The sequence below is a fragment of the Mus musculus genome, chromosome 1 (genome assembly GCF_000001635.26).
Source record: "Mus musculus strain C57BL/6J chromosome 1, GRCm38.p6 C57BL/6J".
In the NCBI taxonomy this organism is placed as follows: domain Eukaryota; kingdom Metazoa; phylum Chordata; class Mammalia; order Rodentia; family Muridae; genus Mus; species Mus musculus.
Genome location: NC_000067.6, coordinates 40,099,262 through 40,125,691, shown reverse-complemented (window position 1 = coordinate 40,125,691; position 26,430 = coordinate 40,099,262). Strand labels below are relative to the sequence as shown.

Here is a 26,430-nt window from a genome sequence, read left to right as displayed (position 1 = left end):
CCATCTTTGTCCCTCCAGTGTCTCCCATCAGCCTATCTACACAGACTAATTATATAAATTAACATACTTTAATTGAAAGAGTTATGAGCTTTTAAAGTGCTCTGGAGGTTAGCAGTCTTACTCAAGACTAACGGTGCCCTTTTTCGTGGTTGCTTGGGAAGGATGAGGAGGGACGTGACTGTAAGGATCAGACCCAGAGGACAGCTGCTCCACAAGACCTCTATGGCTGCTATGGCTTGTTCTCATACATTGGTCACAAAGGGCAGTGTTGTTCATACTCCCCTCCACATTTTCTCCCAGAACTAATTTTCAGAGAAGAGTAGAGCATAAGATTCCAACCTCAGCTACAAATGAAGAGCTTTGCTAAACAACACAGCAAAACACAGAACCTTTCAAGCAGTACAGCCACCCCACCCCACCCTACCCCACCCCACCCCCATAAGAAACCACATGGGTCACTCTCGTATTATTTCATTTCCTTTATTTAGTTTGGGCTGGAAGGGAAGTCCTGGTTGTCAGTCCGTAGCTTGGTCAGTCCATATGTCTTTCCAGCCCTGCGTTTACACCGTCTGCGCATCCATATTGCCCCCACAACCAAGATGATCAGAGACAGAGGTGCCAGCGCAATGCTCCAGGAGAACGTGGAAGAGACTGTAGAGGGAAGAGAGGGTGTGAGACGGAGCATCCCTCCCTGCAGAACAGGGCACCATAGGTTGACAGGGAAGAAAAACATCAGAGTTTGTTTTCCTTGATAAATGCACACTGATTTCTGGAAAACTTGTCTCTTACAGCTAAGCCCTTTGAGGATGACACCTGTGACATCAGAGAGATGTGCCTATGGTCTAGTAGAGGCTTGGGTTAGGTGGGTGCTGGGAAGGTTCAGAGCTGCAATGGAGATGTGCTCAGTATCCATTGCCATTCTGAGGTTTGGACAAATCATCTTCGTAATTTAACCTAAATATGCCTGCAGCTGCCTCCCTGGACATGCACACTATTATGGCCCAAAGGCAGTTTGCGGGCTACTGCTCCAGAGCTGTGTTCGGACTCCTCTCTAGGTTTACTGTGGTCTGTAAGTTATTGTATCTGTGCCCTCTCAGCAGAAACTATGTTAACTGCACCTCCCTTTCCTTCTCAGCATTTAAACAATAAGATTTAATCACTGAGGTTTTTTTTTTTCTTTTTGAAATGTCCTTGTAGACGATACTGATTTCCTGCCATTTGATGGCTTTGACCTTACAGCTGCCTGCTGCCCTGAAATCCTGGTCCACACAAAGCAGGAAAGAGATTTTCAGCTTCATGTTTAAGATAAGGAGATCCATCACCTTCTAGAGATGATGTGGGTTCAGCGAACCCTGGTGCTCCAAGAGAGAGGACAGGAGGACACGGTGTTCTGCTCACTGCAAGGGTTTGTATGTTTACTAAAAATTATTCCAGCTCGGTTTTTACTTTTACCTGAGTATAATCTCCCAATGCCAAATGTCCACTCTATTGATAATTCTTTTTAAAGCAGAGGTTTGTGGAGCATGGAGTGGCTCAGTAGATGAAGTGTTTACCTGCACATGCATGGGGACCAGACTGCAGATCCCCAGTCCTACATATATGCGATGTGGATGGGAGAGCCTGCTTGTAAGCCCAGTACCCATGAGACAGAAATAGGGAACCCTGGAGCTGGCTGGCTGTAGAGAGACTAATACAGTTGATGAGCTATGGGTTAGAGTGAGTGACACTGCCTAAGTAAATAAAGTGTGGAGTGACTGAGAAAGACTATCTCTGGCTTTCACATACATATACACACATAAGCACATTCAGAGAAAGGGGGGGAGGTCACTGAACATGCACTCATATTAACACACATATATATGTGCACACACACCACATTTACATGCCAAGAAGAGGAGGAGGAGGGTGAGGAGGAGGAGGAGCAACTGGGGCAATATCTCAGCCTGTGCAATGTGTGCTGAACAAACATGAGGACCTCAGTTTGAGTTCCCAGCAGCCACATAAAAGCCAGGTGCACACATTTATAACCTGAACCCTAGAGTGGAGATGGGTAGATCGTTGAGCGTATTGCCTGGCCAGTCTAGCCAATTCAATGTGCTCTACATTCAGTGGGAGACTCTGTCTCAAAAAAATATAAGTTTGAGAGCAATTGTGGAAGACTTCCAACATCCACTTATGGCCCCTACACTCACCTGCACACCTATGTGTGTGTGTGCGCACACACGCACACATGAACATGAATGTACAATACACACGTGTGAACATGTATGTACAACGCTCTCTCTCTCACACACACACACACAGAGTTTGATGTTTGCTTTCAGTGCCCTACAAGAAGACATCTAAATACGCATGCTTCCACCCAACACCCAGAAAGCACTCAATGCGTTCCTTTTCCTTTCAGTTCCCCCCACCCCCCATACATACCTTCTTTGACTGTGGTATGGAGTGACTGAGAACTCCGTGGATTCGAGGCAACACATTTAAAATCTGTATGCAGATCCTCCCTTGTGACTGGATCAAAAATCAGCGACACTTCCACATAGTTTTCATCATTCTCTGAGTACTGGCTGGGTGAGAAAACACTCTATTGAGCATGATGTTGTATGTAAAGCATGATGTATGTATGTATGTATGCAGAGCATGATGGATGGATGTAGAGCAAAATATATGTATTCAGAGCATGATGTATGTATGCAGAGCATGATGTGTGTAGAGCATGTGTGTAGAGCATAATGTATGTGTGTATGCAGAGCATGATGTGTATATGTAAAACATAATGTATGTTGACTATGTTATACATAGTCAGCATGATATACATATGAGCATGATGTACATATGTAGAGCATAATGTATGTATGTAGAGCATTGTGTACATATGTAGAGTAGGATGTACATATGTAGAGTATGATGAACATATGTAGAGTATGATAACATATGTAGATCACGATTATGTATGCAGAGTATGGTGTATGTATGCAGAGCATGATGTACATATGCAGAGCATGAAGTATGTATGCAGAGCATGATGTATGTATCTGAAGTAGTTGTCCTTTACAGGATAACCAGGCAGACATTCTCAAATTAGAAACATCCATTGTGTTTAAACTGACCACAACTTCTGAAGCATTCTCAGAACTTGTTGTTGTGTGCAATGCTCATCTGAGAGACTTTCTAGCCTGTCCCAGAGGACCATGTGTCCTTGCTGCTGCTCTCCTCTGTAACAGGACATATGTCACAATAAAAGCACATACCCTCCTCTTGGTTTAGTTGGAAAACTTCATTTTGGGGTCATCAAAAATACCTCCAATAATCAAGTAGGAACAGAAAAATCTAGTTTGGGGAATTAGACTTTCTCACCACTTGGTGAGGCAGAGGGAGTTTCCAGGACTCCAGCCCTCAAGGATATCCTCCCTCATAGGGAAACAAGCACAGGCCAGAGGCTTTGGACAGCTTGGGGATGGTCCTAGTCAGGGTGACTCCCATGTGTAACGTAAGCAGAAGCCAATGAGGTGGCCTGACTATCCATTCAAGGGAGTAAAGGCATCTCAGAGCATGCTCACTAGGAGGACCAAGTAAGCAGTGAGTCCACTAACACTGGACACTTACAGTGACACTGCAAGCCAATAATTATACCACCATGCAGCACTTTCATCCAGTAATTGTACCCATTAAAACAAACATGCTTGTTACTCTTTTCCCAAAAGAGTAGCAAGCCCAGGCCCACGCTAATTCAAAGTAGCAAGACTGCTACTTAAAAGGTGCTTGAGTAGCCGGGCTGGGCAGTGGTGGCGCACGCCTTTAATCCCAACACTTGGGAGGCAGAGGCAGGCGGATTTCTGAGGTCGAGGCCAGCTTGGTCTACAGAGTGAGTTCCAGGACAGCCAGGGCTACACAGAGAAACCCTGTCTTGAAAAAAACAAAACAATAACAACAACAACAACAAAGTGGTTGAGATTTCAGATTCTGTCTCCTTCCCTTCCGGCTTTCAGAGTATGAAAACTAAAGGAGGAGATGGATGTCTATATTCAGTTCTCTCTCTCTCTCTCTCTCTCTCTCTCTCTCTCTCTCTCTCTCTCTCTCTCTAGAGACATATCAGACTACAGGTCTAGTACAGATACTGTGTCAAGCCTTTACAATGTTTACAAGAGCTGGTGAAAATCTTTAAGAGTCATGAGTGTAACAAAGTGGAAAATGGAAATGAACCAACTGAAATATTTCAGACATGCAAAAAATATCAACATTTAAAATGTAAATAAATGAAATAACCAATGACAAAATAAAATAAAATCAAGGAAAAAAAACGTTTGAAGAGTCAACTAGCAAACTGCAACTCATACAAGTATAGAGAACACTTGGTTCTTAAGACAATGTTGAGCAAAATTTAATTTTTTAAAGTTCTGAATCCCTAACAGTTCATACCTTTATTAAATGTTACTTTTACTGCAACATATATATTATATATAAAATATTATATATTGATATTATCTATAAAATATTATATGTATTGATATTATATCATATATTACATAATACATATTATATATTATAATATTTTATATAGTATGTATTTCATGTGAACAGGCCCTGAATGTGACATCGGCTCCAGAAGAAAATAAATCACAGCAGAGACCCTCACCCACTTACTGGTGTAGCCCCTCGGTCACACGGCCTCTTGGGTAAGCAGCCGAGATAAACGTGCTGTTAGCCAACCACCACACAATGGTGTTGGAAGATGTACCAGTTCCCAGAAACACTTTGCACGGGACTATCAGTCTTGACCCTGGGGACAGCAAGATAGAACACACGGATTGTCAGAACTCAGCAGGAAAAGGGGCCGCCTTACCTCACAATCTTCAGGAAGCTCTCAGCACAGGGCCTTGCTTGTCTTCTCAAACACCCCTCAGAAATTAACCCCCTCTTTAGGAGGAAACTTAGTTTCCTCAAATAGCTCTGCTCAAGTAAAGCTTTAGCACCTATTGGCCAAATGTCACCATCCACTGGTCCACACAGCAGGCAAAAGCCCCAAAGCACATAGACTTGAATGGTTTCACCAAGGCCACTGTAATACCACAGAACATTCAATACTCAGAGCTGTTTCTTTCCACAACCGATGTTAACTGCAAAAAATATCCCGTCACATGTGACTCTTTCTTCTGCCATTGCTGGCCTCAGCTTTACATTTTCCCAATGGGATGCTTCATTCCAAGAGGGTCTGGGTTTAGAATTAACCCTTTGAAAACCAGTGGCACAATCTAAGGACAATACTTTCTCTACTGTTGTGCACTTCGATGATGCCAATCCCTTGCCTCAATCACAGGAAATTATTTTTCTTTCTGAGTCACCAAAGAGGAGGCAATAGAAAAGAAGACTCACTTCGGACTCTTGAAGATACAGCTTCTACAGTTTGCCTGTTAGTATGTCTGGCCCCACGTCACACTCAGAGAGCATCAGCAACTCTCCATCACTTCTTATCCCTGGGACTTTAAACGCTCCCACCAGCTATGGCAGGCCGTCATATCTAGGTCATGCCTAGAGTACAGAAAGCCTGAACCCGCGCTCATAGCTAGGATAAAACAAAACACACAAGCAAAAAGTGGGCATGTAACTGCACCACGCACTGCAGTGCCTTCAAAGCCACAGACAGGACTGGGCTCCACTTAGCTGGAGAGCACCTGAGACCCAGCAAACTGGAAACCAGGACCGACCACTGTCTCTACTACTCTGGCTTTCGAGAAGACAGTCAGATAAGCAAGAGGAACACCAGTAATTTGAACCCATGCACAAGGGCCTCTACCTCTATGGCCTCCAGGTAAACGTTAACATTGAAGCCAACCCCAAACAGAACTAATAATAATGTTTTGTTTTAAAACAGACGCTGGTGGTGGGGGGGGGGGTGCTGGAGAGATGGCTCAGTGGTTAAGAGCTGCTTTCCAGAGGTCCTGAGTTCAATTCCCAGCACCCACATGTTGGCTCACAACCATCTGTAATGGTATCCTATACCTTTTTCAGGATAGCTACAGTATATCCATATACATAAAATAAATAAATAAATCTTTTAGATACTTACCTTGGATATTAGCCCAGAAACTTAGGATACCCAAGATATAAGATACAATTTGCTAAACACATGAAACTCAAGAAGAACGAAGACCAAAGTGTGGACACTTTGCCCCTTCTTAGAATTGGGAACAAAACACCCATGGAAGGAGTTACAGAGACAAAATTTGGAGCTGTGATGAAAGGATGGACCATCTAGTGATTGCCATATCCAGGGATCCATCCCATAATCAGCTTCCAAACGCTGACACCATTGCACACACTAGCAAGATTTTGCTGAAAAGACCCAGATATAGCTGTCTCTTGTGAGACTAGGCCGGGGCCTAGCAAACACAGAAGTGTATGCTCACAGTCAGCTATTGGATGGATCACAGGGCCCCCAATGGAGGAGCTAGAGAAAGTACCCAAGGAGCTAAAGGGAACTGCAACCCTATAGGTGGAACAACAATATGAACTAACCAGTACCCCGGAGCTCTTGACTCTAGCTGCGTATGTATCAAAAGATGGCCTAGTCAGCCATCACTGGAAAGAGAGGCCCATTGGACTTGCAAACTTTATATGTCCCAGTACAGGGGAACGCCAGGGCCAAAAGGGGGGAGTGGGTGGGTAGAGGAGTGGGGGGTGGGTATGGGGACTTTTGGTATAGCATTGGGAAATGTAAATGAGGAAAATACCTAATAAAAAAAATAAATCTTTTAAAATAAAAAACTAAAACGGACTCTGAAGCCAGAACTTGATGAATGAGCATAAGAACTCTAAAACCTGCATCATTAGAAACAAGCATATGAGAAGGTATGTCCACATCAGTTTCCCGGGCACACAGACCAAAATCTACAGCCAAACTTGACCCCAGCCCCGAGTTTCTGAAGTACACTATATCTCTATCACTCCTTGGAGGCTTTTCTTGTGGTAAACAGTAGAAATAAGACCTTCGGAGAGAGTCAGTGTTGACATGAAATGCACACCCACCAGGCAGAGTAGATGCTCAGTACATGGGCAGCCCTTCCCTCCCATGAGCTTCAGAAAGGATCGCTACAGTTCACTAATGTGCCTTCACTGGACACCCACTACGGACCATCCAACAAGTCTGTTGGCCAGACGTCCTGCATCAGCAGGGGTAAAAACAGAAACCCCTTTTCATCATACCATTGGTGAATATACCAGCTACTCTAATCACGGGGAACTATCTGCAGTCGCTGCTGGCTCTGTTTGACAAAGAGAGTCTTATAGGAATTCTGAGTAGCTGCTAAATATTGAGAACGAGAATTAAGTTGAATGTACTAAAGGTGCCAGCCAACTCTGTGGACCCCCTTCCTACAGTTAATAACTATTACCAAATTATTTTCCCCGTAACATTTAGGTTTTTGTGGGTCTAACTTTCAGGAAATAAAGTATCATTGCTCTCAAAGAATGGCAATACTGCCAAACAATACTTGAAGACAAAGGTCCCTTCGGTGGTCATGTCAGGCCCCTACATAGTGTGGTTCGTGGGCCTCACTCAGGCACTGTGCACCCAAAAGCATAATGTGGTCAGCTGGCACAGGTCCCAAACCCTCTGATGGTTTCAGGCACCACCATGGGTTCGTGGGCCACACAATTCTTGTAGATCCTTACCCAATGATGCTGGTATTGTCTCCAGGGGAGAAATGATCACAGGGATGGGTTCCGTGGTTGTTCCTGAGAAGATAGAACGGAAAAGAGATTGCATGAGGAGGTCGCCTTGGTTTCCAGTACAGATTCAGATTTGCTTATTTAGCTAATTAAGTGGCCCTGCCCCCATGGGAGCAGACATTGTGAGATTCCGCCTCTGTCTGGCAAAGGAAATGGGCCTCTCCATGAAACTGAGCATCTTAAGCCAATGCTTTTCCCGGCAGAGGCATTCCCGGACGAGGCCATGGTTACACATTCTTCTGGCAGATGGTCTTCGTTATCTGCTCTGCGTTGAACAATTAGCTATTCCTCTCCCGGGCTTCCTGAATGCACACTTATGGTCTCCACAGCATGTTTTGCCCTCCCTCAAGATTAAAGAGCCATGTCTTCAAGAGCAGGCGGGGGGGGGGGGGGGGGGGGGAGCAAGGGGGGGGTCGGAAAGTGGGTTAGAGAGCCATCTGTGTGGAAGACCAATCCCATACTGGGAACTAAATTCAGTGACACACCTTGGTCACTGATGTCATATTAACTCCTTAGGGAGGTTGGAGTGGACCTCCAAAGGATTCGAACCAGCTTGAAGAAACTGGGCACCTGAAGTGGAGCAAAGGAGCCAGCTGGGGAGTGAGAAGAGGGTTGGGAGCCATCCCTCAACTGGACCCATTTTTCTTGTTCTTGTTTCTACTACTAAAAAAGCAAGCACTTAAGTTACCATGTAAGCACCAGATGAGACCAGGGTGTGCCTACACCACGGCCTTGAAGGTAAAGTGCTTGGGAAATATAGATTACAGCACCTCAGCTCCCAAGCGCCTATTTATCAGATCTGCATAGGACCTTAGAGTCTCCTGTGCAGGTACTACTGGAGTCTGAGGGCGGGGGGTGGGGGGGGCGGGGGGCGGGGGGGGGGGCGCTACAGTCAGACTGCGCATGTGAGGAGCACTCAGATCTTCCTTCCCTGTGTGAGGAGCACTAGGATTGTGTGTGTGATGAATCCTCAGGTAACTCTACTGTGTCTGGTTCAGGACCCACTTTTTTTAAATTATCTCGTGTGCAACTCATCAAATTTGATTTGATTTATTGACTGATTGATTTTATTTTATTTTATTTTACTTACTCACTTTACATCGAACTTACTGCCCTGATCCCGGTCACCCCCTCCCACAACCCCTCCCCCTCCCCCCAGCCCCTTTTCCTCTGAGCAGGTGCTGCCCCGCCCCTTGGTATCCCCCACCCCCACCCCACCCTGGCACTTCAAGTCTCTGCAAAGCTAGGTGCTTCCTCTCCCACTGAGGCCAGACAGGGCAGCCCCATTTAAGAACCACTGTGTGGCCCTAGTTTCACAACTCGGTACAATACGCAGGTCTGCCGCCCCCTAGTGTTTCTGTGCAGTATCACACAGACGAGTGGTGAAGCCCGTTCTCAGACACCACCCTGAACTGAGCAAGAAGATGTGAGCCTGTTCTCTTCTCACAGGACAGGAAAACAAATATAGGCCAGAGGCTTCGGTTCAGGCAGGATAGTGACACGAATGAGTCTCTGGGGCTCACATATTTGATTCTATTTTCCCTTCACCTCGCTTCCTCTCCAGCATGTAAGAGTTGGGGGTAAACGACTACATTAAACGACTGTTCAATACTGGCCAGCTCTGCCTATCACGTTCTTTTCACGTATAATCTGTCCTGGCATAGGCCGAGCATCGTTTCTCTGGGTTTGCAAAATCTGAGTTACTCTAAGACCTGAAACTTGTTAAGCAACAATATAATGCTGTGCGTGGGAAATTCCATACTGTAAGACTTTGTTTGAATGCACAGAATTAATTAAAATACTGTGATAGTCGACCTGGTGGCAGTCATGAGTTACCTCTGCATGGAAGAGCTACAGTACGTTCTCTAGTTAGAAGCCAGCTTATAGCCACTGGACCAAGTATAGCCCAAGACCCCGTCTCAAAAAAAGATGTAAACAAAATATCACATCAAACTATCTTTGGGTTATGTGTAAAAAATATATATGAAGCATACACTAATTTCATGTTTAAACTTGTGCCTATATCCAAGATTTCATTATGCTGGTGAAAATATGCCAATTCTTGGAAAAAAATCAAGATTTTGAAGGTTTCTGTTGTCAAACTCTCAGGCAGGTAGTAGTCAGCCTGTACAAAGAGCCACAATTGGCACTCTGCTCAGCGCTCTGGTCAAAAACCTAGTAAAATGGTGGTTCTCACCCTTCCTAAAGCTGTGACCCTTTAATACAGGTCCTCATGTGGACATTTTATGTCAGCCATAAAGTTATTTAGTTGCTACTTTATAACTGTAAATTACTACTGTTACGAATTATATAGGAAATACCTGACATGAAGGATAGGTGACCTCCCAAACAGGTCGTGAGCCACAGGTTTAGAACCACTGCAGTAAACTCTCAGTCCCTCCGAAGTATATTTTAAGGCTTGACAAGAGTGTCCGTACCAGCTCAGAGCTCATGAACCTTCCATTTCCCAGGACGCCTTAGTTTGTACCCCCTCTAGTGGTGAGTTTTAGCATTGCAACCTTCAAATACCTGCTTTCATCCCTTTCCTGACCAAGAATTAACTCTCCTTCTCTTAGAACTCCCTGCCTTATACGTCTTAAAGTATCTTGTTCGTGGTTTAGTAACATCTAGAATAGTTGATAAACATGTTTTTCTTTTTCCTTCATGCCAAAGACATTCGAGGATTTTTAGGTGATCCTGAATTTATTATCAAGCTGCTTCTAGAACCAAGCAAGACAGGTACCTCGGTGGTATGTATTTACCTTTGACCCGGAGTTCAATATTCCTAGTGATGTTGTATTCCTGGCCATTGTAGGTAAATGTCATAACACATCTGTAATAGCCTGCATCGTCCATGGACGTGTTGGATATCAATAGGCGTGTGGGGTCTCCTGCACTCAGAAATTCCTTATTGCCTTTATCCAAGAGTATGGCGCCCTAGAGGGGAGATGCATCTGAGAGTTACATTATAGAATAACATCGCTCTTGAACATTGAGTGTTGTTGTCAATCGATGTGGAATCTACAACCCAAGAGATTCCCTGGCATATACTTACTTTGGCCATTTTGTCTTTGTGGCGCATTTTTAGCTGTATTGTTAGAGAAATGACCAATTTTTCCCCCTTAGGGTGGAATCTTGTCATGTAGCCCACACTAGACTTAAACTCTTGATTCTCCTGCCTAAGCCTCCTGGCTTCTAGGGTGACATGGGTGTGCCCCCCTGCTCCATTTAGAAAAAAAAAAGAATACATTTTTTTAAAGATTAAGTTATTTTAAACCATTTAAGTACAAATATACTTAAGATCTAACTGCCTTCTTCTGACTATGAGCAGTATCAAGAACAATCACTACTAGGGGAATATAAGGGCCAGGAATCGGGAGTAGGTGGGTTGGAGAAGGGTCAGGGAGGGTATAAGGGACGTTTGGGATAGCATTTGAATTGTAAATGAAGAAAATATCTAATGAAAAATTGTTTTAAAAAAAAGAAAAAAGAAAAGAAAATCACTACTAAACAGCCAGGAAGACATGAAAACCTAGGGCTGGAAGAGACCATGTTGGAGGAATTTATCTAAAAATTATTTCAATTTAGGACTTACTACAGGAAAGGAAATTTTGTAAATAGAAAAATAGGAGAGATGGGGTCCATCTTCTCATAAAGACATAGAGTCCTAGAGGTTCTTGACAAAACAGAGCCCTCGGGAGCAAGGCCTCCAGGGAAAATGGAAGGAGTAGGCCAGGTAAAAACATCTTGAGTGTTCCATAGCCTCAGTACACGAGAACCCTGCGCATGGTATTTTGTACCTGTAATCTCAGCACTTGAGAAGCTGAGACAGGAGGACTGTGAGCTTGAGGCCAGACTCAACTACATGGAGAAACCCTGTCAACGGTGGGGGAAGGGGTGATAAGGAAGAAAAGAGGAAAGGAGGGAGGGGTGGAAAGGAAAGAGGGTGGGGAGGAGGGATTGGGGGGGAAGGGAGAGGGGTGGGAAGGAGGAGGAAGGAGTGGGGAGAAGGGAGGGGTGGGAAGGAGGGGTTGGTTGGGAAGGAGGGATTAGGTGGAAAGGAGAGAGGGAGTGGAGGAGATAAAATGTGGTCAGAGGCCAGAGAGATGGCTCAGATGGCTCTGTTCTTCCAGAGATCCTGAGTTCAAATCCCAGCAACCACATGGTGGCTCACAACCATCTGTAATGAGATCAGATGCCCTCTTCTGGTGTGTCTGAAGACAGCTACAGTGTACTTACATATAATAAAGAAATAAATCTTTAAAAGAAAAAAAAATGTGATCAGAGATCAAGGCTTTCAGAGACTGCCATGGCCCTTCTTCAAAATATACTTAATTAAAGGGGGGAAATCTCACAGCTCCTAGCCTGAGTAGACAAATATGAATGCAGGGCACATTATGACAGTTGCTCTATAAACGTAGACTTTGAGTCAGTTTCTTCTGTCCCTGTCCTCTGGAGAGGGGAGAAGTGAGCAGCCCCTGCCCCTGAGGTGAGAACAGGGGGAGCAGAGTAAGTACTTAGCAATGCTCAGGGGGACTGTGGGAGGCGCGGCTATTGTTAACATCCCATGCCAGCCCCATTGATTAAGCATGGTGCAGGGGCTGCATGCACAGTACTCCATCCCTAGCCTTCAAAACAGTTCCAGGAAGCCGGGCATCCTGCTCACGGCAGCAACAGCTACAAGACAGGAAGCAAATGCAACAAACTAAAAGAAGGAAGGTTTCTAACCCAGACACATTGTTTCCAGATCTATGTTTCATCCTCTGCAGGGGAGTTCTGTATGTGTCCTCTGCCTGCTCTTTCTAAACCAAGAGAAGGCTCTCTGTGGTTCCCCAGGCTTATCCATAGGCACAAACTACTTTCAGGAAGGCATTTTAAAGTTTCCAGCATTGCATTGCTACGGTGTATATAAATATGTGCACATACATATGTGCATGTGTGTGTGTACACATCTTGATGTTAATACTGACGATCAGCTGGTTGACCTATTGATTAAAGGACGAACTCTTATCAATGACTAAAGGAATACAAGCCTTCTCAGCATCTCTCTATAGTCTGCATCAGGGGTGGGCAAGTCCTTACAGATAAGAGCCAGATGGGACATAGTTTATTGCCCACATAGACCACACGGTCTCTGTCTTACTACACAGTGGAACAGACAAAGAAAATACGTAAACGGAAACCCCGATACAAATGTGCTTATGGACATGGGAGTGTGAGCCTTAGTCAATGGTCACATGCACTTGAGTATTCTTTTCATTTTTTTTCAAGCATTTAAAACCTGAAAACTCTCCATACTTGATGAGTTACAGAGACAGATGATAGCTCTAGGCTATAATTTGCAGCCTGCGTTGTAAACAACAATGTCTCCTAAAAAAAGCAATGACCTCACAGAGAAGCCATAAAATATTTGCTACTTTTCTTAAGGATACAAAGGAGAAACTGCAACAGTATTTATTCCTGCAACCCAAAAGTTGCCTTGTGCTTTAAAAATAAAAAAGATATCTTAAACATGGATATAAAATTTTTGTAAAAAATTAACAGGGTTGTTTTGAGCAGTTTTTCCTAGTTATTTTTAGGCAAGTGACACTCAAAAAGCTCTTTAGCAGCTATTGACTCTGAAATCATTTCACACTCTGCCTGCATGACCCTTATCCAAACCATAAAATACTAATCTAATCATCGCCATTTTAATTAATCTTATATTTCTAAATACATAATTATCTATGTGTCTACACAAATATATTGTCTTCAAATAGATTTTTACATATGTGTTCTACAACCATTGAGATATTTTTGTGGCATATGCATTTTGAAAGCATTACCTTATACCACTGTATCTTTCCATCAGCGTTGCTGGAGATGAATTCTTTCAGGTCAGGGCACACTAGTAACCCGGTGGTGGAGAGAGCTGAGATTTGCAAGTAGGAGACATGAGGCAGAGATGCTTCAGTATTCTTAAAGACCTTGAGTTCCACAGACATTTGCTCACAGTGGGATGCGTTTCTAATTGTTTGTTAAGAAAAAGGAAAAAGGCAATGATTGGAAAGACAGAAATACAAAACCAAATGAACGTAAGAACAGCTTCCTGCCCCCGCCATACCCAGTCTGCCCTGCCTTGAAGAGTGCGGCTTACCTCCTGCGAGTTTTTAACTTCTTGTGATACAAAACCATCACGCCTGACTGCTATCTACAAGCTGTGTGCCCTGTGCCTTTCATGAAGGACCACTGCAGAAGCTTCATTCCCGAGCCCAGGGCACTGAGATTCCCCCTAAGAATGCTTTACCAACTGATTTCTAGTTTCAGAAGACTGCTGAGAACTTTGTGTTTGGACTCTTAAAAAAAAAAATTTTTTTTAATTAAAAAAAAACACGAACAAAACTATATAGCAGGAACTTGGAGAAAACAACTAATTTGGAAAGATACTTTGATTGTTTTTCAGACCGCCCATGATTCTAGGACTATGATGCTATCAAGTGTTTGAGGAAGACTTGAACACACCAAATGTTGTCCTTAGAACTGAGAAAAGGCCAGAGGTAAATGTGTGTGTGTGTGTGTGTGTGTGTGGCGCTGGAAATGTGAGGGAAAATGGATGAAGGGATGGAAGAGATTAATAAAATTGAATGTTTAAAATAGAAAAACAAGGAGCTGGCAGGTTGGTCATGTGCTCTGCCTAGATGAGGCTCTGCATTTAACTGCAGCAGTCAAAACAAATGAAAATGAAACAAAATAAAATAAGAAAAATATAATTCTATTAGCTAAGACCCTAAGATGAATAGCTACCGATGATAAATAACACACCAACTGAGAGAGACCATCAGAATCAATTGTAAAAAAGGTGTAAAAATTACTTCCAAAAAAATTTTTAAAGCCTAACAATATATACATCCAAAGAAGTGGACCTTGTGAGCTGCAGCTTCCTGGTGGAGTAATGGCATGGCTCTAACAGAGGTAACCAATGGCTCTCTGGGTAGATCTGAGGCTTCCTCCCCAGGAAGAAACCTGTGCGTGGTTCTGTACACTTGCTCTGCAAGGCTAGAGAGGCCATAGCTCCTAAGTGAAAACTTACTGCTGTTTGTGTTATACCCATCGATGAAAGCTGCACTCAGCCTTCACCCGAGGAGCCTCTGTTTTCAGTGGCTGGCAATACAGAGACTCAAGGTGGCACAAATGGAAAGAATAAATGACTCTGAGTGCTTGGCCCTACATGGGACACTCGTATCACCTACTCAGAGACTCAGGGAGCAGAAAGAATGTACGACCCAGCCGTTGGGGGTAATGCTGTGAAATAGCATCTTCTGGACATGACATGGTGGCTGTACTCATGAATTCAGATGGGCGTGGTTACCTGCATAAGACTGGGCTGGCTTCCATTACATAATGCACGGAGAGGGTCATCTGAGGCCCACTCCTCACCGAAGTGAGGCACTCACTGTAGGCAGGTCCTGGGTAACCAGGCATTAGTAACTCACAGCCCACTCCTGCAAGCACCCGTGATTAAACGTGGTGTGTCGTGCACACAAAAAGACCCCAGAGTCGGAAGAAGATAAAAGACTGTGATGGGGAATGAAAAATATCCTAAATCCAGTGAATAAGCATATAAAATGGTCTAATAAACCAATGAGATGAAAATGAGAAGACTGAAGAGCGCTTTCGGTACCCGCTTAACAGCAAACTGATCTCCTGTCTAGTAACAAATCTACAGGATGGTACTGGTTAGGCCAGTGTTTACAACTAAAGTAAATTAAGTACAGATTGAAGTAACCTAAGTCTCTGTAGCTAGTAAGAGAAAAAAAAAAAAAAAAACCATCAAAGGCTCTTAGAAATCCCATAAACTAGAAGTTTCTAGAAACCACGCCTGCCAGACCTACCAAGAGCCCCAAGCTTGTTCACATTATTGATCTGGTAGTTCCCCTTGGAGAAAACACTGAGATCTGGGCACTGTTTGTTCTGGCAGTATTATCTTGACTACTCTGAGTGACAGAAAGGCCGTGTGACTTCCCAATAGCAAGAGCACGAACAGGGCAGGGCAGCCTCATGTCCTGGAACTGTGAATGCCTAAGTATGTCTTAGCAGTCGCTGGAGATTTCCACTCCAGTTGAAGCCCAGCATTACGCAGTCGAGAGAGAAGGCAAGCATTTTCCCTGGGGCAAAGAACACTTGAACACACTGAGGATGTCAGTACCCCCTCAATCTCAGAATCTGTTTCCCAACAAAAATAAGAGTATCAGCTAAAATTCTTTTTTTAATTAGATATTTTCTTTATTTACATTTCAAATGTTATCCCCTTTCCTAGTTTCCCCTCCTAAAACCCCCTATCCCCTTCCCTCTCCCCCTGCTTACCAACCTACCCACTCCTGCTTCCTGGCCCTGGCGTTCCCCTATACTGGTGCATAGAACCTTCAAAGGACCAAGGGCCTCTCCTGCCATTGATGACTAAGCCATCTTCTGCTACATATGCAGCTAGAGCTATGGGTTTCACCATGTGTTTTCTTTGACTGGTGGTTTAGTCCTAGGGAGCTCTGAGGGTGCTGGTTAGCTCACATTGTTGTTCCTCCTATGGGGCTGCAAACCCCTTCAGCTCCTTGGGTCCTTTCATTGGGGACCCTGTGCTCAGTCCAATGGATGGCTGTGAGCATCCACTTCTGTATTGGACACTGGCAGAGCCTCACAGGAGACAGCTATATCAGGCTCCTTGTCAGCAAGCTTTTGTTGGCATCCACAATGGTGCCTGGTTTTGGTGGTTGTTTATGGTATGGATCCCCAGGTGGGGCAGTGTCTGGATGGTCCAGTGTGCCCCTGTTCACCTCTCCTAACATTGGCAACTCCTCCTGGAAGAGCCCTGAAAGGGCTCAGTGCTCGTATTGATCACAGACCATGACTCTCCCCACACCAATTATTTTTCCCCAGGCTGTGGTTAGCCCATCTCACCCCCAGCAAACTGTACAGGGAAGAGACATAAACTGGAGTGTCAGGATACAAAAGGGAGGGGCTAAGATCCCCATCTTTCCTTTCCAATTCCAAGATGGAGGCCTCGTTGTGGTGGTTGTTTGCATGCTTGATTTTCTACTGTTTTCCTGGTAAGGCTCCTCAGAGAAAGTCAGTTGGAAAGCCTGGGAGGAAAGCAGCTTTATGCCTGCAGCACGGCAGACGTTCCTATTCCCCGGTACAGGAGAGAGCACTTGCCTGCTTCCTCAGCAAGAGCAGCATAATCTTCTAACCACTGAGCCATCTTCCCAGCACATGCATGTTTCTTTTCTTTCTCTCTTTCTTTTCTTTTTTTTTTTTTTTAAGATTTACTTATTGACTATTCTGAGTGACAGAAAGGTCACATGATTTCCCAATAGCAAGAGCACAAACAGGGCAGGGCAGTCTCTGTCCCAGAATGTGTTTGTGAGGACACTGTCACTCTCTTCAGACACACCAGAAAAGGGCGTTGCATCCCATTACAGATGCTTTCAAGCCACCATGTGATTGTGGTTGCTGGGAATTGAACTCAGGACCTCTAGAAGAGCAGCCATTGTTCTTAACCACTGAACCATCTCTCCAACCCCATATGCACACTTCTTACACCTCCCTAGGACTGGGGCTGATATTGTCTGAACTTCCTCCATTCCTGCAAAGAATGTCACCCTGCCTGGTTCTTCTAAGTATCAATATGCTAGGCAATTTCTCTATAAACAAGTTAATGAAATCTAGGAGGACTCTAAAGGCAGCAGTGGTTGGAACGAGCAGTGGCCTAGGAGCAGGGCAGCCAGCTGGAGTGGGATGGTTGTTCTCCAGTCAGGCCAAGGGTGTGTCCTAGTCCTTTCAAACTATTAAGAACATGATGCCAACAACTTTACCCTTCGAGACTCAGCAGAACATGTCACCACTGAAGAACAATCCTTTCAACGAACAGTGTTGAGAAAGCAAAAGGGCTCATGCAAAAACAGACCTACACCCTGGCCTGACACTGCGGGCAAAAACTAGCTCAAAGCATGTCAGCCCTGAAACATGGCAGTTAAATGTGTAAGAGTATAGGAAGAAAATGAAGGGGAAAGCTCCATTGCTTTGAAATAATCTGTGATTCCCTGAACCCAGGAACAGAAACACTAAAAGAAAAAAAAATGGACATAATTTAGAACTCACCAAAATGTAAATATGTTCACAAGGAGGACACCACTGACAGAGTGCCTAAGCAAGCCACGGAGTGAGGTGAAGTGTCCCCAAGTCGTACAGCTAATTAGAAGACAGTCCAAAAATCCTACAGTAAGCAATGCAGTTCTCAAAACCAGCAAGGACTGGAGTAGCCATTTCTCCAAGAAGTAGACACAAGTGGCTAAGGAAGACACAGAAAGCTACAACCAAGGACACAAGGTGCCACATCACACACGTTAGAACATCACTGTGAAAATAAGTAAGCGACCAGTGTTGGCAATGCTGGAGAGCAACAGAACCCTTGCAGAGATGGAAGTCAGTGCAGCTGCTGCGGAAAATCAAAGAAATTCATAAATGGCCATGTGATACGGAAACACAAACAAAAGCTTATGTACTTACTCAAGTTGGCATTCCTAATGAGAGCCACACAGCAGGTCAAACCTGTATGATCGCAGAAGGAAGGACAAATGGACAAACAGAATGTGGGATGTTTGCACCACAAGACAGCAACAGTCAGCCTTGAAAAGGAAGCGGATTCCAATGTGGGCTATAACACTTGCATGAGTCACCTACAAGATGCAGGTTTACAGAGACAGAAGGTAATCGGTGGTTGTCAGGGGCTGGGCCGGGAAATGGATGGATAGCTATAGTTTAACGAAGAATAAGCTTTGGTTTGTGAAGAAGAGGGAGTTCTGGAGGTTGATGGAAAGCCAACCAGAACAGCCTCTTGTCTGGACATGATCATAGCTCCCTCCCTCCTTGTAGTGTATTTGGTCTCTGCTCAAATGTCACCTCGCTAGAGAGAAATCCCCAGAGCCCTGTTAGCCGGCACAGCATTCAGTCCTGGCTTCTTGCCCCGATGTGACTTTTCTTGGTGATGTTTTCCCCACAAGACACATCTGTTTTGTGTGCATATATGTAACATCTGTCCACCATCATAATGTGAGCCCCAGAAGGAGGGAGACTTGTTTTGTGCTTTTCACTGTTAACTCCACGTGGTAGAGAAACAAGACATAGATGGGAAATCCCCAGCAGAATTTTAGAACCAGATGGAGTCTGAGCATCAGACTAATCCAAATGCTATTGCACAAATAAGGAAACTGAACAGTCATGAAAGTTGTTCCAGGGCAGGAAGAGGGGCTGCACTATGCATCTCCCTAATCTATGTCCTACTGCTTTTAAAAACAAATTGTTATAACACACGTAAGACATGGAGCCTACCGTGTTGACTGTCTTTAAGTGAACCACTCAAACAAGCTAAGCACTTCCACACTGTGGCACACCGGGACTAAAAGTACCATGGAGAGGGTCTATTTCAGCTTACAGCTTTCAACCCATCATGACATCACGACAGGAAGCTAGAGGCAGAAACTGAAGCAGAAGCCATAAAGGAACACTGCATACTGGCTTGTTATACAGGGCTTTTTCAGCCTAGTTTCTTATACAACCCAGGACCTCCTGACCAGGGATGGCACCACCTTCAGTGGGTGTGGTGGTTTGAGTAAAAATGCCCCCACCCCCACCCCGAGGCTCGTATATTTGATGCCTGGTCATTAAAGAGTAGTACTACTTTAGGAGAGATTAGGAGGTGTGGCCCTGTTGGAGTGGGTGTGGCTGTGTTGGGATGGGAGTGGCTTTGTTGGGGTGGTTGTGGCCTTGTTGGAGTAAGTGTGGCCTTGTTGGGGGAAGTGTGTCACAGATTGGTGGATTTAAGGTTCTCAAAAGCCTAAGCCAGGCCCAGTGTCTCTCTCTTCCTGTTGCCTGTGGATCCCCATGTAGAACTCTCAGCTCCTTCTCCAGCACCATGTCTGCCTGTTCACCCCATGCTGCCCACCATGCTGATAACAGACTAAACCTCTGATGTTGTAAGTAAGCCCCAACTAAATTCTTCCTTTTATAAGAGGTGACATGGTCATGGGGTCTCTTCCAAAACAATGAAACACTAAGACATTGAGTTAGGCTCTTCTACATAAATCATTAACCAGAAAAATGTTTCATGTATTTGCCTAAAGTCAGTCTGATGGAGACAATTTCTCAATTGAGACTCCTTCTTCCAAGATGAAGCTAGCTTATGTCAAGTGGACAGAAGAAGAAAAAAGATAGACATAGATAGAGATATATAGATATAGATATATTCCTAAACAGCACAGGAGGTTTTGCAGGGACACAAAGGAGAACATAGTGTGGATTGCCATTCATGTAATTTGAAAGTACAATTGTCACTGTGAAAACCTTAGAGTCCATTCTGCCTCTGCCTGGACATTGAGTCCACATTACCCCAGACCCAAAGAGCCTTACCTGAATGTGCAAATGTAGGTACCAGAGTCTTGCTGCACTGCTGGCAGAATCCAGAGTATGTTACCCTTCACCCACATCCTTGGCTCATCTCTTGGGATCAGCTGAGAAGAGTCCAATTTACTCCAGGTCAGAAAACTATGGGAACTGCTGGAGATGTCGGAGTGAGGTGCCAAGGGGCACCTCAGAACCACAGGTTCACCTTCCAGCCTCAATTCAGATTTGAACTCTCTGCCACGAAACTGACAGTTGTCTCCATGGACTGTAAGTCAGAGATAGTGGGCATTAGGTCCCAAACCTGCTCACATCACAAAACAAGTCCCCAAAATGAGGGTGGACCCAAACCAAGGATACACAGCACATCTAAGCAAGATTCTGCATGGTCTCAGCAAAGTGACCTGCACCCAGGTTCCCATGGACAGTACCCTCTGTTACTACAACTTTAGACTTCCCAAATGATAATCTGGAACCATCAATTTCAATTTCTATCCTGTGGAGGTAGATAGACCAGGTTCACATTATAATTTAAAAAAAAAAAAAGATTTGGGGCTGGAAATTCTTTAGCATCTACATCAGAATGCTCACAAGCATCTGTAACTCTAGCTACAAGTGATCTGACACTTTTCTAGTCTTCCAAGACACCTGCCTACACATACACACACACACAACCACCACCACCACCACACCACACACAGATAAAGGCAAAAATTTAAATCTTTTCTAAAAGATTTAAATACAGGATCAGTTTTCATTTGCTGATATTAAAAGTTGAATTATGTAAATAGAGGTAAGGGGGAATGGCTGTAACAGACTATCCATTTCAAGTCAAAGCTATGACAGCTAAAGAAACTCCATCTTATGTTAAGCGTCCATCTGATTGCCCACTACCATTTGTCTCTGACTCCAGTCGCTAGAAGATAAGTTTCTAATAACTCTGACTCAGTGACTCTCATACAGAGATATACAGCTGTCACTTATGATAGGACTGACTGCTTGGGGGGAGGGGGGCTTCTATAATCATCTTATGCAGACATTCAAGGGCTATTTTGAAGTTGCCTTGATGACCTAATCTTGGCAGAGCACAAAGCTCTTGGTTTCCTTGTGCAGATAAGCTTGTGATTTCTACCTTTAAAGTTCTACATTCCTCTCTTGCTGGTGAACATAAAAAGTTATACAACCACTTTGGAAATCAATTTGGGAGTTTCTCAGAAAACTGGGATTAGTTCTACCTCAAAACCCAGCTATACAACTCCTGGGTCTATACACAAAAGATGTTTCATTATCCCACAAGGACACCTGCTCCACTATGTTCATAGCAGCTTTATTCGTAATAGCCAGAAACTGGAAACAACCTACCCATCCCTCAGCCAAAGATGGATAAAGAAAATGTGGCAAATGTACATAACAGGATATTACTCAGCTATTTAAAGACAGTGACATCATGAAATTCGCAGGCAAATGGATGGAACCAGAAGATATCATCCATGATATTCTCCATGAGTGAGGTAACCCAGATCCAAACACGATATGTACTCACTTATAAATAGATATTAGCCATGAAGTACAGTATAACCAAACTGCACTCCACGAACTCAAGGAAGCTAAACAACAAGGGGAGGCCCTTGAATCTCATTGAGAAGGAGAAATAGAATAGACAAGGGTATTGATAGAGGGAGAAAACTGGGTGGGGAAAGGGGTAGGGAGGGGAGCTAGAGGGAGGATGAAAGTGTAGCGGGGGTATATGTGGGATGACCAGGAAGTCTAAGACAATGGAAACTTCCAGGAATCTTTGGGGTGACCCTAGTTGAGACTCCTAGCAATGGAGAATATGGAACCTGAAAAGACCATCTCCAACAAACAGAAAAAGACTCCAAATGGAAAGACTGGGACACCAACCCAGCCACACAACCTTAAACCCACAATTTCTCCTGCCAACAAGATGTTTGGGGATAAAGATGGAGTAGAAATCAAAAGAATGGCCAACCAATGAGTGACCCATCTTGAGACCCATGCCATGAGAGAGAGAGCCCACCCCTGACACTATTCATGATATTCTGCTATATTTCCAGAAAGGCACCTAGCATAACTGTAACCTGAGAGGCTTCACCCAGCAACTGATGGAAACAGATGCAGAGACCCATGGCAGAGCTTGGGGAATTCTATGGAACAGTGGGACAAAAGGATTGAAAGAGCCAGAGAGGTCAGGGACATCACAAGAAAACCCACATAATCAACTAACCTGGGCCCATAGGGGCCCACAGAGACCCAAAGTACACCAGAGAGCGTGCATGGGACGGACCTCTGCACATATGTAACAGTTGTGCCGTGTGGTCCATGAAGACTCCTAACAGCAGGGGCAGTGGCTGTCTCTTACTCTGCTGCCTGCCTTTGGATCCCTTTCCCCAAACTGGGCTGTCTGTCTGACCCCAACAGAAGATGTGCCTAGTCCTGCTGCAACTTGACATGCCAAGGCTGGTTGAGGTCCATTGAAAGCTTCCCTTTTCTAAGGAGATAGGGAAAGCAGGAGGAGGGCAGGGGTGAGGTGAGAGAGGTGGCCTGGGAGGAGAGGAGGGAGGGTAAGCTAAGCTGCAATCAGGATGTAAAGGAAATAAATTAACTAATTTAAAATCTCCTTCCTTCACCCCTCTTAGAGCAGTGGTCTCTAATCTGTCTTAGAGATTGCTGTTCTGCTAAAAGCTTCAACAACTTTAACTGACTATAATCTGGATTAAGTCTGTGGTCTTCTCCGGACATCTCAAACTCCAAAGTAAAGGTATCTTTGAATAAGGGCAAATTGGTCATATTCCCCATTCTCTTCCTTGCAGGAAAGACACACACCCAGGCCTTCAAAACATGGACGCAGAATATCTGTTATTTCGCTTGCCAAGCCATGAATATTTGTAGTCTGCTGCTTGTTAACCGAACCCCGCCAGAAACCTGTTTTCCCCAAAGCCCTTTCCCAGCTGAAGTGGTCGTTTCATTCCTCACCTGTGGGCTTCTCCGATGTAATGGGGGATTCAGAAACCTTTCCTGTGTGCACCACTGTTGGAGTGGTGAAAGCAGAAACTCCAGTTACTAACACAAGCAAGATGAACATTGTCCGCACCAACTTCCTGAGCGCACAGGACCCTTGGAGCCTATGGGAGGAGAAAGAGGGAGGAGTCAGTAGGATCCTGAGCTTCCATTGGAAGGTGGTCCTGGGGTTGGGGGTGGGGTGGGAAATAGAACAGGATCTTAAACTGCACCTGAGAACGAGAATGTTTGATATATATATATATATATATATATATATATATATATATATATATATATATATATATATATATATATATATATAAATAATTTTCAAATAAGGAAATTGAAACCATTTGTATTTGTGTTCAACAAAGAGTTGCAGCTGTATTTATGAACTTGACTAACATTAAACCCCCAGGCACCTCCCACAGACCTGCCTGGAATGGAAGTTTCAGGTCCTAAGTGCCTGCCTCTCCAGAAATGAATCTGAGCAGTCCCTGCCCCTCTGCCTGGGCCACAGCTGGTACCCTTAGCTCCTCCAGGCCTGTGCCCACTAGCCACTCTCTGAGTGAGGTGTCTCCTTACCCCCAGTGTAAGCCTGTGCCACTTTCTGACCCCCAGTGCCCTTCCCACAGTCTCCTCACTGGCCCTGTGCGCCTCTGCAGCACTCATCACTGAACACACGTAAGCTCTCCACAGATAGATAAGGATTCTCTTCGTCCTATGCACTGTCCTACCGTGCCCGAACTCAGTTGCTGAGTTCGTGAACACCTCAACAAATCTCCAGAAGCCCAAAGATCCTCTGGTTTCTCTTGTCAGGGAGCTTTGCCTGATTCCACGCGGGCAGACTCAGCAAGTCTTCTCACCAGGACCCATCAGCTCTTACTGTTAGCTGTCTGCCGCCAGGGGTGGGACCACAACGCGCAGAAAGCTACTGTGCCTCCTCAGCCTTGGGTTCATCTGCTCAGATCAAGGCAGAAATAAAGCAAGCCACAGAATGAGGCTGTGGCGGGGGATTTTGCTCTGGCGAAAGGGAGCAGAACACAGGCTAAGGTCCCCTGGGCCAATCTGAAGGGGCGAGGAGGGAGCCTACACAGAGATGCTCACTTTGGACCAGCCGGACTGCTCAGAACTGAAGTCCCTCAGAGTGAAACAGCTTAAATAGCAGATTCCTGCGAAACCTGCTTCTCATTAAGCATAGAGACCGGGATTGAGAAATCATCACTTTCTTTCTCGCCTCATCCCACCCATCCCACCCTCCACCCTCCACCCTCAAGATGGTTATCTTCTTAGGTCTTAACCGGTCATGACTGACATTAGCTGTTTCTAGCCGCTAAAACTAGAGGCTTAGAAATCTTTGCTTGACCGTTCTAGTGACATGTGTGATCCCAGCTCTTCTCTTGAGGGCATAATTTTCAACCTGTAGTTCACCATGCCCAGGAAGTATTGTCCTCTGAATCTTAACAAATAACAGTTATTTATGTCTGTAGCCCAGTCCCCTTTCTTAGGTCATTTTCTTGAGGATCTTTGGCCAAAACACTGCCAAAAAAAAAAAAAAAAGGAGACTTTCCCTGACCCTGATCCCACCCCATAAGGCACACAGAGTTGTGGCTCTGACGAGATTCAAATTTTAGATAAATATTGGGTCCCAGGGACCAAGATGGCACTCTCTTTTATCTGTCTTTACGCATAAGGGTGGGGTCTAAGGGGTTCGTGTCCAAGAAGTATCACTAGCAATTCTAGAGCCCAGCTTCATTTTCATAGCCTGTCTGTTAGGAATGTACATGAGTTAAGAACCAGGCTTGTCGAAGGGAGCTAGCTGATGAGGACTTTCTGACTCTTCAGAACCCTATCTGCTCTCTCTAGAGAGAAATAGGAGCAAGTGTTTAAACTGGAAAGAAAGTAAGAATTCTTGCTCTAGGCTGCGCGGGTATAGCCACCACTGCACAGCTAATATTGGAACCGGAGCCAAGGAGCTGAATCGGAATAGAATTGGAAACTCTATCTAATAAAACTGTTTCTCCGTTTGCCAGCCAAGGCTTCCCTAAGGCCCGGGCTCTGCTGATGTGATAGTGACTTTGTGAAGGGAGTGGTAGGGCCTGCAGGATGCTCAGGCCTCTTCAGTTCCCGTGGTGACTTTCTCCCTTAGGGGACCAGACCCAAGCTTGGGCTTAGCGTGGGATGCCCCTCAGCTTGCCCTCTCTGAGGTGACCAAAGAGAGCAGTCTCCCTTCCTGTTGCAGTCTGCACACTGGTTCTGAACCGGGTGTCACTGCTCCTACTGGAAGCTGGTGGTAGATCTTCAGGGGCTTGTGGGGTTATCCTGGGGTATCAACCAAATCAGGGCAGCCAGAGCTTCATGGGTTTCTCTAAGCTCCTTTTCTTCAAGCATCTTCCGCCTACTCTAGTTATTAACCTTAAAGGCAATCAGAGTTGACAAAGGGTCAGAGGCTGCCTCAAGCTGTGTAACTTCCTGTAGGAAGCTGGGGTAGCCTGTGCTATAAGATGAAAGGCCACTGCAGTTCTTCTTTGCTCTGAGCTAGGAACAGCATTGCTGGGTTTTGCAGAAGTGCCCTGATAGAGGTTCTAACTTCATCTCGTTAACAAGCTGGACCTGTTAGACCTTCATTCCTTCTCAGACACAGATCAAGTGACATCTGCTCTCTCCCTAGCTTCAAGATGAAGTTCCCCAGGTCTTGGTGGGGACCAACAGAGGAAACTACATCTTCCCTGGGTCCCTGAACATTAATTATGTGGCCATGTGTTGGTTGCTGGCCTGCAGTGCTGTGATAACACACCTCCAAGGCAAGACGAAAGTCCAACCTCAGGGACTCAGCCCTGAATCGTTCAGTGTTCTCTGAGACTTTGACAAACCTATCTTTACATTGGGTCATACCTGCTGCTGAGAGGGAGCCTGTACCCTGTCCATCTTTCTGCCTCAATTTGTCATTTCCCAAAATTAGAATTGATTTTAAAGATGGGATGAATGGGGGATAGGTGGCCAATGAGGAAGAAATATCTCAACCCCTGAAACCTGGGATGGAAAAACTCAGAGAACTCAGTAAATCAGTCTCACTTTGTCGATGTGACTGCACAGTGCATTTAGATGCAGGGCTGAGCATCTTTACTAAGATGATGCTGGTAAAGTGCACAGAAACAGTTTGCAGAGATGCTAGCCCTCTGCCTCTTACCCTGCTGTCTTCAGACGCGCTTAGCACATGTCAGGTTAGGAGGCTGTGAAGCCGGGATT

The 26,430-nt window shown here is 44.9% G+C and overlaps 1 protein-coding gene across 14 annotated transcripts in view; it reads right to left on the bottom strand.

Moving 5' to 3' along the window:
* Window positions 1–461: 461 nt before the first annotated feature.
* Window positions 462–26,430, bottom strand: part of Il1r2 (interleukin 1 receptor, type II) — a 40,539-nt gene continuing 14,570 nt past the window's right edge. For 7 of the 14 annotated variants that reach the window (XM_017317722.2, XM_011238437.3, NM_010555.5 and 4 more), the window contains 8 exons: window positions 23,155–23,303; window positions 20,170–20,428; window positions 13,557–13,737; window positions 10,494–10,668; window positions 7,675–7,737; window positions 4,648–4,783; window positions 2,428–2,570; window positions 462–651 (listed from right to left, as the gene is read on the bottom strand). In XM_017317722.2, the coding sequence (XP_017173211.1) occupies window positions 485–651; window positions 2,428–2,570; window positions 4,648–4,783; window positions 7,675–7,737; window positions 10,494–10,668; window positions 13,557–13,737; window positions 20,170–20,428; window positions 23,155–23,303 (1,273 nt within the window). In that variant the 3' untranslated portion in view covers window positions 462–484. Of the gene's footprint in view, window positions 652–2,427; window positions 2,571–4,639; window positions 4,784–7,674; window positions 7,738–10,493; window positions 10,669–13,556; window positions 13,738–18,270; window positions 19,671–20,169; window positions 20,429–23,154; window positions 23,304–24,067; window positions 24,256–24,288; window positions 24,310–26,430 lie in introns of those variants that run through there. The other 7 variants (XR_003952762.1, XR_003952776.1, XM_011238438.2 and 4 more) reach the window with 6 other exon arrangements.